The 14,467-nt window shown below is 39.6% G+C and overlaps 1 protein-coding gene across 1 annotated transcript in view; it reads right to left on the bottom strand.

Annotated features, from left to right (window-relative positions):
* DIAPH3 (diaphanous related formin 3) overlaps window positions 1–14,467 on the bottom strand; it is a 437,750-nt gene that overhangs the window by 140,038 nt on the left and 283,245 nt on the right. Inside the window, exons 18-19 of the mRNA XM_065400973.1 lie at window positions 11,344–11,508; window positions 3,659–3,794 (exon numbers count right to left, since the gene is read on the bottom strand). Of these exons, the coding sequence (XP_065257045.1) occupies window positions 3,659–3,794; window positions 11,344–11,508 (301 nt within the window). The remainder of the gene's footprint in view (window positions 1–3,658; window positions 3,795–11,343; window positions 11,509–14,467) is intronic.

The raw sequence follows: 14,467 nt of genomic DNA, 5'->3' as shown, positions 1-14,467 counted from the left end.
TGGAACAGCAATAAATGTACTTTACCAGATATGCAGATAGATAAATTTTAAAATTCTTTCTAGCTGCATATCTCATAGCCTGGAACACATATAAAGGAGCAATATATTAATTTTGGTAAAGGAAGATTGTCTTAAAGATTAAAGAAAAATAGATATTAGATTGCAAGATGTTTAGGGTGCGGACTACATCTCCATGTGTGTTTGTGCAGTGTCTAGCATGATGGGACACACTCCTGATTTGGTGCTTCTAGGTGTTATCTTAAGATGAATATTAATTTATAATAATAAAGTATTAAAGTATAATTTCAGCATTGCTTACAATACACTCTTCATATTTTCTCCTCCAAATCATAAATATGAGATGTCAGCCACATTTGATTGTCAAACACAATTCGATGCAATTCTAGTTTGCAACATATAAATTAAATGAATCAAATTACATGCATTGCGGATACCAATACATAAACCCAGATTTAATTTTAAATATTCGATTTTTTTTTTTTTTTTTAAACAAGGGACAAAGTTGGCATTTGGCCCATCAGAGTTGATGTAAATTGTCTGCAATCATTATTTCCATCTATCTAGATACAAATGATTGCACATTCATATGTACCTACACAAAATAATTACTGGAGTTTTATTTCAGTGGATGGCCTCTGTAGCTGATGCCTCATCCCTTGGCTGCCCCCTTAATTAACAGAAAATACATGTGTATAAATAATGAGTCAGGGTAATAAATTATCAGCGCCCACATTTTCATTTTATAAGGCAATGATTTTAAAGATACAGTACCAAACATTTTATTAGAATGGATAAAGATTGGAAAAAGAGAGAGGGGTACTGGCAAGGGAACCATATCAGTAAGAAAGTACTCATCAGCTCCTGACACTTTCTTCCACTGCAACTCAGAACGGTTAAAAAGGAGATTTCCCTGTTTTAGCAGTAGTGCGATATCACTATGCAAGTTAAACTATCCCCATGCAATTTGAAACTGATAAAGACTGACTATATATTCCCAATGATATACTATACTTTTTCTTTTTACTATAGCTCAAGAGTTTATAGCTGTGCTACTATTACAAGGAAAGCAAATTATCTAGTTTTTATCAACAATGTGAACTCACCTATGTATATAAATAGGTGTCCTCCAAAAAGGACAGACACCATCTATATACACCTCTACCCCGATATAACGCGACCCGATATAACACAAATTCGAATATAACGCGGTAAAGCAGTGCTCCGGGGGGGCGGGGCTGCGCACTCCAGTGGATCAAAGCAAGTTCGATATAACGCGATTTCACCTATAACACGGTAAGATTTTTTGGCTCCCAAGGACAACATTATATCGGGGTAGAGGTGTATATATAAAACCATATATATAAAACTTCCTGAACTGTACAAATCTGACTAGGAAGATTGCTGAGATTTGTGGCTTCTTCCTCTCTACCAGAGCCTCCAGATCCCGCAGATCCACAAGGTTAGCAACATTCATCTCACTGGGGTTCTTCAAAGCATAGCTGCCAAGTTTTTTGCAGCTCCATATAGGACATTTTTTATCACAAAGAACAAATCACTATTTCCTCCTACCCGGCACAGTGGAAGGAGTTGTCAAGGATGACAGAATCCTATCCTTCCTTCCTCAAAAGCAGACAAGGTTAGGTGGGGCAAAGGGAGAGTCTTGGCAATATTCACAAAAAGATTCTGGAATGCGTTTAAGTCATCTGGTAGTAGTACTGAGGAAACCCCTTCAGCAGATGACAAAGAATCATTACTAAAAATCCTTTGGTGATGATATAGAGTGTTGATATTGCTCGGTCTCTGGATCTGCTCTTCCTGGTATTGTGGCAAAGGTGGTCTAGCCAGGGATGTTGAGTGACCTTTTCCTCTTACTCAAGTGCAGCGAGACCTTCATCTTGAAGCATGAGAAGATAGGTCCCAGTACTGCCTATAGGGCCACCATGGAAAGCTGTAGGAATACAGCTAGCTCACTGGGTATTGGCCAGTCCAGTATCATTCCTGCTGGGCTAGGGGGAAGTTGGTAGGTGTCTCTGTGGTGTCAATCACTGTATGCAGAGGAGAGGGCTTTCTACTAGAAGATGGGAAGAATGTATGCCCAGTGGTGGTGCAGAGTAGACCTCCACCGGAGGTGGCACCAAAGTATATAGCACTCTCAGTATCTGAGTCTGTTCCACTGCTGGTGTTTCTGCAGCAATGATGGTCTTGAGTTTCCTCTGGGCTCATCCTCTGTGAGCATCAATGCTGATGGGTGCAGCATTGGATCTAGGGTTGGTGTCATAGAAGTCTCCTGCATCTAAGGCTATTCTTTTCCCCACACTTTGACTCTCCACAGGGATTGGTGGATTTATATATGAAAGCTTTTTGGTGTCTATCCTTATGGGGGAACACTGAACGCCTTCTGCTGACTCTGTCTCCTGTGTTCAGAGTGGCCCTTTTGAGTGGCAGCTTTGGTGCAAATGAGGTGAGCATGGCTTCAGTGCAAGGTCTTTTCTCAGCTCCGTCTTCTCTGGACTGGTTTTTGGTGTTGTCAGTCTGCTGGCTGGGGTGGTGGATGAAGTTGGCTTGTCTGCCAGCATAACTTTTGGAACTCTTCTCCTCAGGGTCTCATGAGGCCTTCGTGGACCATTCCAGGAGATGGAGCTTTAGCCTCACATGTCATGACTTCTGTGTTCTTGCGGAGAATGGCATGCAGACCGATCATCCGCTTGGTATACGAGATTCTGACATATAGAAAACATACATGCTGTGTCCACCTTGAGGGGAGATTAATCCATCCCAGGAGGGACAGGGCTCTAAGCCCATAAGTTTTGAGTTGATCATGCTAAGGAACTCTGTACAGTGAGTAGAGTCTGATCATTAGAGATCAGTTCAGAGGGATGGAGACATTTCATGATGGTCAATATCAAAGATCAGAAGTAGCTCTGAGATTTTCATGAAGATATGTAGAAGTTTACCCTGAGCAAAGAACTAGCGAGTTGGACACTCACCAGGTTCTGTCTCACTACTATGGGTAGTAAGAGGGAACTGAGCCAGGGTTGCAGTTGTGCCACTCTTTACACCCTCATGCTGCATCAAAAGGAGGCAAAAGACAAATACATGGCCCTGACGGGGACACTACTATTCAGAAAAACTCCATTCTCATGCTCATGAGGTACATGTACACTCACAGTGGGATCCACACTGACACATACTCAGAAGAATCTTAGCTGCACAAAAGAAGCCTATTGTCATAAAAGGAACAATTACAAAAATCAGTTTCCCTTAGTTAAAATATAAATAAATTGGCTCTGTGATTTGGAAAGTGACTTTGTTCACATGTAACATAATAGCTTCTTTTTCAGCTTAGCTTTAATTGAGATAAATCATTAATACTTGAGTACAAAATGTTCAATAGATAGTGAATGGAAAAGTACTGAGCACCACTTCAAGGTCTAACATAGCTTGAGAAAAGCAGATAAGCTAGAACAGCTTGTTAATAAAAATCAAATTTAAGAACAGCTTTGCTGTACTATTTAATTGGTGAAATCATTTATTCTGCCTCTCCTCAAGAACACATCAAGATAATAACAAAATAGAGGCTGTAGTTTCATTTCATATATAACACTAGATAGAAAAGGCTGTTTTCCATATTACTCACCTGTTTTCATTTCTAACAAGCGCTTTTTCTTTTGTTGCCTCTCTAATTTTTCTTTTTCTGCTTTCTCCTTAGCAATTCTAGCACGTCTCTGTTTTTCCTCTGCTTCTCTTCTTCTTATATTCTCCTTGGCTGCTTGCTATTTAAAAAAAAAAAAAAAAAAGAGAGAGAGAGAGAGAGATTGGTAATGAAACAATGTAAGTAAAGTTTCAGATAAAACAAACTTGTAAACTATAAAAATGAAAAAATACCTAAGTTATAATGGCAGTCAAATAACTCTCACTAAAAGGTCACTTGCACCTTCTAAGAAGTCTGTTACATATTAAGCAATATGTAATCTGAAGATATTGTACTTTCCATATAGTATATTTTACTCTCTAATATATCAGTCACTTAGGGCGAACCACATTATAGGAACGTTGTAATTATCTCCAAAACAAGCATTATAAAAGTTCAACATTCAGGTTAACACTGAAAAGAAATCCGAATAAGTTAAGGTATAGAGCAGGGATTGGCAGCCTTTGGCATGCGGCTTGCCAGGGTAAGCACCAGCCGCATCCGCAGGTTCGACCGCTCGCGGCTTCCACTGGCCGTGGTTTGCCGGGAAGTGGCGGCCAACACATCCCTCGTCCCGCGCCGCTTCCTGCAGCCCCCATTGGCCTGGGACAGCGAACCACGGCCAGTGGGAGCCGCGATCGGCCAAACCCGTGGACACGGCAAGTAAACAAACTGGCCCGGCCCACCAGAGTGCTTACCCTGCCGAGCCGCGTGCCAAAGGTTGCTGATCCCTGGTATAGAGAAACAGTTAAGGCACCCAAATAGCCTTAACTCTTCCCGGCAGCAAAACCCTAAAACTAATGCATGAGTGCTTATAGTCCCAGATTACTTTCAGAAGAACTCATGAAGAACTTCCCTTTTTCATAATAGCTACAATCTCCTTTCTTAATGGATCTGAGGCCACAGATAGCCCTTTAGCAAAGGTGACCAATACCTTTCATTGTTCCCGACAGGTTTGAAATCAAGCCACACTCAGGGAAGATGGAAGCCCCTATACTGTCAGAAGGCATTGTGAGGTGCAGATGAATTAGGTCATGGCTATTTTTGCTGAGGACAGCCTGTGGCCTCAGGCACTCTGAAGAACATTGTTCAGTCACTCACGAAAAACAAACCATCACACATGAAGAACAACAGAAAAAAGCTACCATTCATCCTAATGTTTTTTTAAAAACACTTCCCATTACATAATATCTACTAAAGATTCACCTCCCTGCCAATTCGGTTCACAACCCGAACTTTGAAAAACACTGATGTATACTAATGAGAGAAGTACGGAGAATAAGCAGGAAGAACTCAAAATGTTAGTAAATAAACATAACTATGACATAGTTGGCATCAGAGAGACTCGGTGGGATAATACCCATGACTGGAATATTGGTATAGAAGGGTACAGCTTGCTCAGGAAGGACAGGCAGGGAAAAAAGGGAGGAGGTGTTGCCTTATATATTAAAAATGTATCCAATTGGACTAAGGTTGAGATGGAAATAGTAGACAGACTTGTTGAAAGTCTCTGGGTAAGGATAAAAGGAGTAAAAAACAAGGGTGATGTCATGGTAAGGGGTTCACTATAGACCACCAAACCAGGAAGAAGAGGTGGATGAGGCTTTTTTTAAACAACTAACAAAATCATCCAAAGCACAGGACTTGGGCTTGGTCTACACTAACCCCCCAAGTCGAACTAAGGTACGCAAATTCAGCTACGTTAATAACGTAGCTGAATTCGACATACCTTAGTTCGAACTTACCGCGGTTCAGACGCGGTCCACACGCGACAGGCAGGCTCCCCCGTCGACTCTGCGGTACTCCTCTCGCTGAGCTGGAGTACCGCAGTCGACGGCGAGCACTTCCTGGTTTGACTTATCGCGTCCAGACCAGACGCGATAAGTCGAACCCAGAACTTCGATCCCCAGCCGCCGAACTAGCGGCTGGGTGTAGACCAGCCCTTGGTGGTGATGGGGGACTTCAACTACTAAGACATCTGTTGGGAAAATAACACAGCAGGGCACAGATTATCCACCAAGTTATTGGAATGTACTGGAGACAATTTTTTTTTATTTCAGAAGGGGAGAGGCTGTTCTAGATTTGATTTTGTCAAATAGGGAGGAACTGGTTGAGAATTTGAAAGTGGAAGGTAGCTTGGGTGAAAGTGATCATGAAATGGTAGAGTTCATGATTCTAAGGAATGGTAGGAGGCAGAACAGCAAAATAAAGACAATGAATTTCAAGAAGGCAGTCTTTAGCAAACTCAGTTGTTGAGTACTGTGTCCAGTTCTGGGTGCCACATTTCAGGAAAGATGTAGACAAATAGGAGAAAGTCCAGAGAAGAACAACAAAAATGATTAAAGCTCCATAAAACATGACCTATTATAGGCCAAAAGCCTAATGGGGAGAAATTGTCTTGAGTAAATTGTACTCCATTTTGCTTATTTTGCTAGCTTTGAATTAGTAAGAAGACATTGTTCTGGGTTTATTCTCTGCTGATTGTGTTAATGATTGTTCTTAGATGGATAGAAGTGTTATGGCTGTAATTCTTGTCTTTGAAATTTATTACCGTTTTGTGAGAGAGTAAAGAATGTATGGCATGCTGATGAACAGAGAAGAGACAGGAGGCGCCAGTACTGATGGGCCGGATGGTCGAGAGGGGAATGGAGGAGTTGAGAGGCATCAACCTTATTATCAGAATCACCCGGATGGCAGATTGACAACCTTAAAGCAAAGACATATGTCCCAAGGACAAGATAAGGAGGGGAGCCAGAGGGACGAGATAAGAAACAGCTGCGGATATTCCTGGTAACAACCCAAAATGATGATGATTAGGAGCAATCTTGAATACCTTCTGATTAACAGCTCCAGTGAGACACAGCAAGGTCCACAGACTTGTATGGGAACTTATTACTATAAAAGAGGGGTGTATTGCCATGAGACTTGGGGTTTGTTCTGCCATCAACCCCAGAGCTTCGGACGTGTCCGATAGAGACCAGGCTCCATCCCCCTCCCTCGTGTGCAGTTTCAGCTCGCCACTGGAACTGACCGAGCAATACTAAGGACTGATAACTATAAGATCCAGATGCAGAACCTTTTGGTGTGTGTGTGTGTGTGCGCGCGCGTGTATGCGTGCGTGTGTGTGTGAGAGAATGGAAGCATATGCCGATTTTAATGCTTAAATTGTACTCTCAATAAACGCGATGTATTGCTTTATCCCCTTGAAAAAGATTCCGTGTGCTTCTTATAAGCATAACACTATGAGGGAAGATCGAAAAAATTGGGTTTGTTTAGTCTGGAAAAGAGAAGACTGAGTGGACATGACAAGTTTTCCGGTACATAAAATGTTTTTCTTATCCTCTGAGGATAGGACAAGAAGCAATGTTCTTAAATTGTAGCAAGGGAGGTTTAGGTTGGACATTAAGAAAAACTTCCTAACTGACAGGGTGGTTAAGCACTGGAATAAATTACCTAGGGAGGTTGTGGAATCTCCATCATTGAAGATTTTTAAGAGCAGGTTAGACAAACACCTGTCAGGGATGGTCTAGATCAGTGGTTCTCAAACTTTTTTTTCCCTGCAGACCACTTGAAAATTGCTGAGGGTCTCGGCGGACCACTTAATGATCTTTCTAAATGTTGTTTGTACCGTTAGCTAACTATTGTAAAGCGCTTTGGATAAAAGCACTATATTAAAAAAACTTTATAATAATTAACTTTTTTTTTCTACAAATAAAAGCACACAACTCATATTTTAATATCAGTAGTCTTACCTTTCTACTGCGATGGATGTGCCCTCCCTCCCCCGCCGCAGCAGCCCCCGAGCTGGGGCTGGGAAGGAGGGGGGTCTCTCCCCCCCCCACCGCAGCAGCCCCTGAACTGGGGCTGGGAAGGAGGCGGGGGGTCTCTCCCCCGCCACAGCAGCCACAGAGCTGAGGCTGGGAAGGAGGACCTTCTCTCTCTGGCCACCGCAGCCCGGCACATCCCAAATGCCCCCCACCCCCTCTTCTCACCCCAGTGCCCCCTCCCACCTACCCCTTATTCCCCCCAAGGCCACCACCTCACCTTACATGCGTGTCTTCTTCAGGGACCAGGCACCTAATTAGTGGAGCCATGCCTGCACGGCTCCACTAATTAGGTGGGTGGCCCTTCATTTTTTTACGTGTGGCCGCTCTGGTGTGTGCCTTAGAGGGCACTATCCGTGGACCATTTGAATGGAGCTTGCGAATCACTGGTGGTCCACGAACCACAGTTTGAGAACCTCTGGTCTAGATAATACTTAGTCCTGCCATGAGTGTAGGGCACTGGATTACATGACCTCTCAAGGTCCCTTCCAGTCCTATGATTCTATCAATGGCAATTTGCTAAACATACCCAAATGTTAGGAAAAAAACATGAGCAAATCAATTGACAAAAACTCCCACTTTGACATTGTTCTCATGGAAATAGAAAAGTTATGATTGGATTGCTCTTGCCTGTGAAATAAGCAAACGATTTCTCACAAGAACTATTACCAAACCAAACAAGTTCAGATTAATCAGAATGTCTACAATATACAAAGTTTTTGCTGGTCTATATTTCACAGCTGTTATTGCAGAGAAGAAAACATTACTTTCATCATGGTAGAGTTAGGCTCAAAGCAAATCTACCATAATCTCTCATAAGCTTTCTTCCCTGATTATTGATTCTATTTAGTCAAACAATACTTTGCATTGTTAGAAGATCTTCCCTCTGAAAGATCTCAAAGCAATTTTAAAACAAAATTAGTAATATTCCTGTTAGCTAGTGAAGCATTTTATAGCTAGAAAGCTGAAACACAATAAGGTTAACTAAATTGTCCAAGGCCACAGAGAGATTTAGTGGCAGAACTACAAATATAGCTGAAAACACCTGATTCCTATTCATATACTCTAACCACTAGACAATATTCCCTTCATCATTCCATACAAGAAATTATTTCAGGGACAACACTTTCAAAAATCTATATTATGATGACTGGAATTTCCAAAAGCAGGACAGTTACTATATCATTTTATGCAAAATGACGATCAAGTGTATACATATAAAAATATAAGGATTAAGGAATATGACCTGCAGAACTTGAAATATTAACTCATTTAATTTCTGCTAAATTTGTAGATGAAAAAAGCAACCAACCAATATGACAGTGACTATTTACAGGCTAGACATCCAGTGCTACTTGCTAGCCTATTTGTAAGGACTAACTTTGACATCTGAAGTCCCTTCCTTAGTTGCCAGGAAGAACTGCCATTTCCCTGTTACTAAGAAATGGCAGTATGTTCACCCCTTTCTGGCCAGAGGATAGCCTCCTTTGCACAACATAAAATAGGTATGAAAACAATGGCAACTAAGAAGTTATTTTTAATATAATTATAATGGATTCTACATAAATTAGTGATTAAGTTATGTGGGGGAGTTACAAAATAATACTTTACCAGGATTATTTTTATAATTGTTCTGTATACAGATAGATATTGCATCTCTTTCTCTCTTCAATTGTGCAGTGGAAAATTATAACAAATTACTCATCATGTAGAGTGTGAGGTTTTCTTTTTAGTCATTGACACTGGCCCAATTTAAGTTTGTTGAATACAACAAATACATCAACATGCTGAAGTAAAAGCAAGTGAGAATATACTATACTCTCTGGATTTGTCTACCACACATAGATCTACTTAAAGGGTGGTAGTGGTATTTCAGTAATCCAAATAGAAGACGTTTTAAGCTTTCAAAATAATCTAGTTTTCACAACCTATCTTTTCTTCATTTGTAAAATTGAATTATACACAGATATTGATTTTAATTGTAAGCATGTCTAATGCCTCTTAATTATACAGATCTATAACATTTTACCACACACTGCGCACCAACAAAGCAAAGAAAGCAAGAAATCTGATCTCAAACTGCATGCTGATTTAACTACCATATTAAAATATGTTACGGTGTAATTATCCAATAACATCTTCATAATTAGTTTCCCTTTATTAACACTACATTTAAACAACATTAGAGTGTCCCCTACAGTTAATGAAACAGCAACTGACCTTTAATAACTCCATTTGTCAGATCTTATAACTTAGCCAACTAAAATTTCTTGACCATATTTCCTTCTTCACAGACAAATATACAATGGTGGATCAACTGCCACCCATGTTACATGGTGATAGGTGCTGCATCTTTTTTACAGATGCTTTGAAACACCAATCACCATGGCATCTGGATTAAGAGAATCCAGGTAGGTGAAAAAGGACTGCCATGTCCTCAAAAGTCAGGGTCTAGGAAAAGGAGAAGACAGTCATCTTATTTTCACAAGTTTTCTACAAACCCTCCCTCCAGAGATTCGTCAGTTGCAAATTTGGATTTTTTTCCCCTTTTGCTGGAGGATTTTTCAGCCTGGAAAGTTACTGATAAATTTAGTGAACTAGATCATGCCCTAAGAGTTAAAATATCATCTTCTTCCTTCATACCCATTCATGTACCTCCTTCATCCTATTTTTTGAACATCTGCATATGCAATATTATTTACATTAAAAGATGAAAGATAATAAAATTAAAAGATAAAAAAGTTATCTTGTTCAACATTTTAGTGGCTCACCTAATGTATTTTTTTAATCTAAGCAGCTAAAAGTGTTTCTAAAAATCGTTTTCATCCTTAAATAAAAAAAATTGTGGATATCAAAGAGCAGACCTCTTAAGAAAACAAAAACAAAAGACTAGGCATTTAGAATATATTAAAAATCAAGTAAACCATGAAAAATAAAACAAGGTTCCTCAGGAAGTGTCTATAATCTGATAAAATTATGCCTATTTTATGCAAAGGCCAGGATTGGTGTTTCCTTGGGAAGCAGCCAGCACAGCACCCTCTACGTTCATTGTGTTTGCACACAGCCAGGATAACCTCTGCAGCTCATTTATTTCTGTGTGCTTCTTTCCTGTTGATTTTGTATGTAAATGGGCATCTATTGTATGACCTTAAAATGTTTAATTTACCTATTGAGAAAGATACCCGAAGATACAGAAGGAAAACCTATTTTTCACCGTTGCTGGTGACTATTATCTTGGTATGACATTTAAATATAATTTCAGTATATATGCAAATCATCTCTACATATATTTCACAACAATGTTAAGGACCAGAGTGACAACTTTCATTTGAGACCTCACGTGATAGTCTTTGGTGAATTGTAATATACACATCAGATTCATGTGATTTCTGTAACCCATTCCCAGCTCGCATTAAGTAGTTCTTGGGTCATGCAAGTATTCTATAGTGAGTCAGACAGGAGAAGTTTTATCTGAACAGAAGTAAAGAATTTCAAACTCCTCTCTTCTCTGCCTTCTGCCGCCCTCCCCCAAACCTCCTGCATGTTGTATATTAAATCAAGGACCCAGTTTTAATTTATTATAGTTCAGTTTTTTCCTTCTGAAGGTACGGAGAATTTTAAGATAATGAATGAATACTTCCTTTTATTTACATTGTAGAATCTGGGACGTAGAAAGTAAGGTTTCAGATATGAATGTATGTTACCATTCAAGAAGACAGAAAAAATTATTGAATAGCCCATCAATATTTGAACTATTAAACAAATCATTCCTGGAAAATAATTTTAACATCAATAAATATACTGTACCAAGAACATTGTCCTGAAGTTATTCAAGTCGGTTAAGAATTCTTCCACCACAACTTTTTTCAAATCAATGGCATAGTATCCCATCACATTTTGATAGAGCTTCTCCATGTTCTCATGCATCCTGGTAAGTTTTTGGTAATGTTCTCTTGCATAAACTGCAAAGCTGTATATTACTGTTAAGGTTAAAAGAGCACTCAGTGAAGCTAGTTAAAGCAAATTATCGTGATTTATCTACCTGTTTCTCTGTAGCCAACTTTAACATTCCAAAAAACCTCTCAATTATCTCACAATAAATTATTCATTTATTTCAAGTACAACACAAACTACATACCTAATAGTGTTTAATGAATACTTTGGTAATAGTGAAAAAATAATATAAGAATGATCCTCAAATTTTCTTGATCATTTTTTACTTTGCTAATTGAATGAAAGATTCTTTACATTAATTTTATATATAATGGGAATTGATAATAGGCAGTACATAACCTGTTTGCCATATATTGTGTTACATAAAACAACATACCTCAAAGACTTCAATAGGAAGTGGGTGCTGCTTGGATCCATTGAAAACAGGTCACATCTATTTGGGTGCCTTAGTATGGATTTAGGCATCCAGAGTTCAAATTTTGGTCATAATCCCTATTTATGATGGAAACTGTTTTGCAAGTATAGCAGGCTTGATGTATGAACATATATATATATATGTGTGTGTGTGTGTGTGTGTGTGTGTGGACAAAGCTATATATAATGTCCCTAAGGCTAGCAGGTTTGTGGAAACAGAAGCTCTTTGGTTTTCTCTATAGGTAAAATGGGAGAATTTAGGTTGAGTTCTTACCTGCTGCAAGACAAATTTGCTTATGCCGCTCTCTAGCTCCCCCTGCAGAGAGTTATAATTTGCACACGCTTTTGAGGAGTTCCGTAAAATACCTAAAACTGTATTATCTGGAGTTTTCCCATAATCCATACTCAAGAACTGCATAAAATGTTCTGAGAGAGAAAGTAAATGAGGTAATATATTTTATTGGATCAACTTCTGTTGGTGAAAGAGCCAAGCTTTCATGCTACACCGAACTCTTCTTCACGGGGGGAGGGATAGCTCAGTGGTTTGAGCATTGGCCTGCTAAACCCAGGGTTGTGAGTTCAATCCTTGAGGGGCCATTTAGAGATCTAGGGCAAAAATCTGTCTGGGGATTGGTCCTGCTTTGAGCAGAAGATTGGACTTGATGACCTCTTGAGGTCCCTTCCAACCCTGATAGTCTGGGAAAAGTACTCAGGGTGTCACAGCCAAATACAAAATGGAACAAAATGTTTAACATAAATAGTTAGAACATATTCTAAGCGACCATTCAAGATGAAGTGGCCTGTTAACACCTCCACTGGCTTGTCTCTAATATCCAAAAGGGCTATAACAACACTGCAAACATCAAACGTTCCAAGTAATTTCAGGTATGTGAAAGGGAACATGTCTAATAACTCATAGGAGCTATTCTTTGAGGGATATTAACCCCCCCCCCAACCCCCCCCCCCCACAAACCAACATCATCATTTAACATTAATTAAGGTTGCTCGCATCAGTACTCAAAGCCGTAAAAATAAGGAAATAGAAGACTGAGGATTAACACTCTACACTGCAAATAGATACCAGCTGGCTAGGGCTAAGGGGTGTCAACGTTTGGGCTCTGGTTGCAGCCAGAGCTTTGGGAACCTCCCACCTCGCAGGGTCCTAAAGCCCAGGCTCCAGCACGAGCCTGAATGTCTACGCCACAATTAAACAGCCCTTAGCTTGAGCCTCGTGAGCGTGAGTCAGCTGTCATGGGCCAGCCAGGGATTTTTAAACGCAGTGTAGACATACCCTCACACTAAAATGCCACAATGAATGTTGACTATGCAGGTTTAATTCAGGCCTAGTGTGTATACATTATGATACAGTCTTTAATTTCAATTTTTTTTTTTAAAACACGAGAGCCCTGGCTCATTCAGTGCACACGACGGATCTGCTCTGGGGATGAATCAGTGTTGTGTCGTGCAGAGGGGGTCTGTTGGACCCCCTTCTCATTTGTTGCAGAAGTTGGAAGGTTTTTAGCGAATGAGGCAGGTGAATGCAGGAAGAGAACCAAGAATCTCATGGTTAGGGCAGATGAACACTGCCCTGCAGACTTAGACTCTCTCTCTGCCTCTGCCACTAAGTTTCTATGTGATTCTGGGCAAGTCACTTACAACCAACTTTTTACAGGTAGTCACTTCTGCGTGTAATTAAAGGCTATATCATAATGCATACATACATAGGGCCGAATTACAGTTGAACAGGCAACCTTCTTTCTGGCTTTTTCTAACTTTAATGTGCTTATCTCTGCAACCTTTTAATCCTTGTAAAATCCTTAACTTTGTATTTTCTACTTCAGGGGTAGGCAACCTATGGCACATGTGCTGAAGGCGGCACGCAAGCTAATTTTCAGTGGCACTCACACTGCCCGGGTCCTGGTCACCGGTCCGGGGGGCTCTGCATTTTAATTTAATTTAAAATGAAGCTTCTTAACTTCTTAAACATTTTAAAAACCTTATTTACTTTACATGCAACAATAGTTTAGTTATATATTATAGACTTATAGAAAGAGACCTTCTAAAAACGTTAAAATGTATTACTTGCACGCGAAACCTTAAATTAGAGTGAATAAATGAAGACTCGGCACACCACTTCTGAAAGGTTGCCGACCCCCGTTCTACTTTTTAATTATTTAGTTTATTGATGACAGCAACCTTAACTAACATTAAACGAAGTTTGTGAATTTCTTTATTTTAATATAATTTATATATATGTGCTATTTAAATAATAAAGCATTTAAACATTTGTTGACTTCAATGTATACGTTAACCTTCATATTTCAACACTCATGGCCATGTTGACAAATATTCTAAAAGTAATTAAACTGTATTCAAGCAAAACATGTTTTTAATGCAACTTCCTTCAGTTTTACTGCAACTTCTAGATGATACACAATTAAAAAAAAAAGAAACAAGAAAACCGAGTAAGGATTCATATCTATAAATTTCCCACCCTTTTTAAAAAAAGGTAGATATTCAGAAAGACATACCGCAGCATATAAATAATATACATAAAAAAGAG

Source organism: Emys orbicularis, chromosome 1, assembly GCF_028017835.1.
Source record: "Emys orbicularis isolate rEmyOrb1 chromosome 1, rEmyOrb1.hap1, whole genome shotgun sequence".
NCBI classification, from domain to species: Eukaryota; Metazoa; Chordata; order Testudines; family Emydidae; genus Emys; species Emys orbicularis.
This window is presented reverse-complemented; position numbering and strand designations above follow the sequence as displayed.